Consider the following 4,293-nt stretch of genomic DNA (forward strand, 5'->3'; position numbering starts at 1 on the left):
GAAGATGAGAGGGGGTTTTGACCATCACCAGGTGTTTACAAGGGTTACTGTTTATTAATGTGGTTACTCAATATTTATTTTTTTAGCGAATTTATCTTCCCCTTTTTTATATTTGATATTTGGGCATTTAAATGTATGCATATATGTTTAGTTAATTAGAGTAAAGGTTTTAGTCAATAAGGAAGCTGGTTACTTAAAATTCAACAACTTATGGAGAAGGGCGGGATTATAAAAATTTGTACTTAGCACCCCTTTTCGAATATATAAACCAACTCATCATGTGTTTGACCATTTCTTTTGCTCTATGTTTTTCATTGTCTGTAAATATTAATTTCTTCGTCTTTCTGCTTGCTTGCTTGCTTGCTTGCTTGTTAACTCATTTCTCTTTTTTCTTTTCTACATGTTTGAAATAGATCAAATCAAATAAAAATGTAATGCTTTAGATTACAGTCATAGGGAACCTGGCTGTGACCCACCTCAGAGGCCCAGACAGACCCTCAGCTCCACCAGCGTCAGGCCTCGGTCTCCGTCTCTATCACAGTACTCAGCGAACTTCTTGGCGCACCGTCGTGGCCTCAGCCTCTGTCGCAGAAACTGACGAAGAGGTCGAGCTTCGCGTTCGCTTAGCATCCCGTTGGAGTCCACGTCCAGCTGTCTGAAGTGCCACCGCAGCACGACCTCTGGGCTTGAGGACTCTACAGCCTCCAGAGCAGCAGGAGAAGGGACCTCCAGAGCGGAGGAGGACGGGGAGGAGGGGGATGGAGTGTTGAGAGATGTAAAAGTAGAGCTGGAGGGAGGTGTGTTTGAGGGCCTGGTGAAAAGAGACGGCACAGAACCAAAAAGGTGAGAGGATCATTGGACAATGTTATGCGCATTTAAACACACCTTAAAACCCTTACGGACTCTTTGACCCATTTTATGCAGTTTTCATTCTTCATTGTTTGATAATTTTGGCTGTGTTCATGCATTTGGCATACATTTTGGCAAGATTTCATTTTTTTGTGTCATCTTGAAATTCCAAGCTCAGCTCCCACAATAAGTCCAAAAGACACTGTGTAAAGAAAATTGTTACATTCATGCAAGTATTATTTCTGGCTGTCACTTTGGACTTTTGCCTTAGAATTAGTAATTTTTACTATTTCCACCTGATAATGGCATTTTTATCCAAATTTTACATACGGAGAAAATACATTCTGTTTTCACTGGATGCACTGTCACAATCAGTGTTGCTGCAAATCATTGAAAAAAATCTACTTAGCATGTAGTATATTGAAAATATTTTTTTTTTCTTTATCTAAAAAGACAGTGACATCATGACAAAAACCTGGCATTTAAAGGGTTACAATTCTGAAAATTAAGGAATATTTAACATTTATTATTAGGACTGATGTTGGTAAAAACTAAACTCAATGAAAGTAGAAAACAAATTTAATGTATAATATTTCTTAATGCAAATTTTGTGCGAAGAGCAATATAAGTGGGTTTTTTTCCAAAGGGTTAACAAGTGCTTTACTATTAGCATATTATTTACATCAGGAACCTAAATATGTGGAAAAATATACATTTATTCAGAAAACAATCGGTGAAATGAAAAATTAGGCTACAATATTTTAAAGCTTCCCTTTTCTGGGGAGCTTGTGACTCTTCCAGAGGAATAGAGCTCCATGTAGCTCCCCCATAATTTCAGCTCTGCCTGAAATTAGATATATTGAAAACCAGTCACTTCTCTTCACTGTATCCCACAGCACTCGATAAATATCAAATTTAAGCAGGACATGGCAGCCGACTGAAACACAAAATCACCAAGTGGCTCCCTTATCAGTTTAACAACAAGCAAAAACCACAGTTCACTTCAATTTTCTGTATCGGACCAAAACACAAAGAAAAGCTGGAATTCATTCAACAGCAAATACATGGTTACCAGGCAAAAAAAATAATGATAGATATGAAACCTGGGCATCGTGGGAGTGAGTTTGCAGCCGTGATGTTTGACATAACGAGGCCTCTGTTATACAATAAAATGGAAATGTTGGGAGTTGGCTGAGAGAGCGAGATAGAGGAAAGGGTGAAATACAGGACGAAGATTGGTGAAAACGAGAAGAGAGGGAGAGAGGAAAGTGTGTAAGTGAATATAGAGAGAGACAGATGGAGGGGATGAGGTAAGTACTGAAGTGTTGATTGGCAAAGAGAAGCATACAAGAGGGAAACAGATGGAGTTTGTCTGTTCTGCTCCTCTAGCAGTTCCCATCAGTTAATCAGGTACTTGATCAGGTCTCTGCTGATCACTGAAGTGTGAAATTGGTTTTCATTTGGTGTTCTGAGCAGAATCTCAGCACTGAAGCAGACCAGAGGAAATTCATGCATCCTTTGAGGTTCAAGATGGAAAAGGAGCATAATTTGACTGGTGGGCTGGACTAAGTTTTGACGGTGGTATCTATGTATCCGTTGTGAATTGAAAAAGCAATATTAAAAAAAACATCAATTATTCTGGACACAGAAGTTGTCACTAAACCTGCTGTGATGTGCAGTAGAGAGTGGACAGACTTACTGGTCAGGACTCAGATTCCCAGCATGCTCTGCTTCCAGCTGCAGAGCTCTAACCAGACTCTGTAGGAACTGCTTCTTCCGAGCTCCGGGACATCCTGCAGGAACAGAACACAGGAGACTGACAGCCTAACTGCTGAAGATGCTGACTCCCCTCCATGTTCACTTGTTGCTGCTCTGTGCCTCCCCCCTCCCTCAGGAGCAGGACAACAAAATGTTTTATGAATTATGAATAAAGTAACGAGGAGGAGGCGTTTAAATTCTTGTAAACTGCTGCAGGTGATTTTTGGTACCGACAACAGAAAACATCTGAAACATATGGCAGATTATTTTTGCTTTTCCATGAATGGAGGAGACACTCTCATATTTACCAGGAAGAGGTTTTTCCTTGTGCCTTCTGTCTGTCGGTGCCTCCTCTGCCCCAGTGCATTCTGGGATGCGATTCCTGCATAGACACAAAGAGCAACTAAAGTGTCAAACAACTTTACACGTTTAATATTTTTCAAGAAGTAGAAAGGCCAAGAATTAAATCATTTTCAGCTGTAACAGAACATGCAGGAAAATATCAAATTTTAAATATTTATTTTCTGAAAGCCACTGACACATTTCTAAAAACATCATATTGAAAATGAAATTCAAAATGTCTTTGGCTTTAACTGTTAATGTGATGCTATATTTTGACAAATCCAGTAACAGAAATGTTTTGTTCATCTATCAAAGCACAGAACTGCTAGGCCAGACAAAAAAAAGTTCAGTAACAGGTAATCGCATGACAAGTTTATTTTTATAACAAGATATTTTCAGATTTTCACATCAATTTTTTTCCACCATAAATTTTTTTTCACCATATAATTTTTTTCTACCATCAAATGTTTTTTTCACCATATTTTTTTTCTTCTTCCCCATGTCTCTTTAGTGGCATTGTAAAAAACATCTTGTTATACCGAGAAACTTTTCATGGTATTACCTGATACTGATAGGTTTTGTCTCTCTTTTTTCTGGCCTGGCAGTTCAGTGTTCCCGTATTTATCTGCAAAAAATAAATGGCTCGTTTAACTGGTCAAAATGTCTTTTCATGTTAAAATGACTTTCTAATCACTTATAACCAGACATTACATACACACTGCTTGTCCATATGAAAAATGCCTACAGGAGTTTTCTTCACACCAGTGAAGCAAAGAAAACAATCACATGAAAACATCCAACGCTGAACATCGACAGCGCTGAAAAAAAAAACAAACCCTTGAGAAGAAAACCATCCGACCGCAATTTATTCTGATTTGTTCTGTGTGTTTTTTTTAAGGGGAGCCTACCTGGAGATCAGATTCAGTAATTGGTGTAAAATTGGATGACTAGGATGAAATGCCACTGTGCATTAGCACTCAGTGTATGCTTTGTGCCTGAAAAAACCTGTCATATCCGATCAGACGAGAGGAGAAGAAGAAGAAGGAGGGAGAATGAAGATAAAGAGGGAAAGACAAGAAGGGAGAATGAAAGAAAAAGAAAATGAATTTACAAATTGACTGAGAACCACAGAACTAACAGACTGACTGAATACCTTGCAGAGGTGCCTGGTAGCGGCCGGCCGCTGTCCACTCTGACACACCAACAGTAACCTGTAGCAGCGTGACACTGTGCCGGGCTGTAACGGCCGTCTGCAGTGCATTCTGGGATGAAACGCTCTTCTTTCCAGTCTGAACTCATTTGAGAGAGCAGCGATGCTCGCTCGAGCTCACACGTCTGAGGACT

The 4,293-nt window shown here is 39.4% G+C and overlaps 1 protein-coding gene across 1 annotated transcript; it reads right to left on the reverse strand.

Moving 5' to 3' along the window:
• Positions 1–477: 477 nt before the first annotated feature.
• Positions 478–4,290, reverse strand: LOC121964456 (SPARC-related modular calcium-binding protein 2-like; the record flags this gene model as incomplete). The annotated part of the gene is made up of 4 exons (XM_042514663.1): positions 478–811; positions 2,549–2,642; positions 2,916–2,989; positions 4,103–4,290. Coding segments are annotated over 4 exons (690 nt in total), but the record flags the coding sequence as incomplete, so codon positions are not given.
• Positions 4,291–4,293: the final 3 nt, after the last annotated feature.

This window comes from Plectropomus leopardus, unplaced genomic scaffold (genome assembly GCF_008729295.1).
Source record: "Plectropomus leopardus isolate mb unplaced genomic scaffold, YSFRI_Pleo_2.0 unplaced_scaffold15676, whole genome shotgun sequence".
Taxonomy (NCBI): domain Eukaryota; kingdom Metazoa; phylum Chordata; class Actinopteri; order Perciformes; family Serranidae; genus Plectropomus; species Plectropomus leopardus.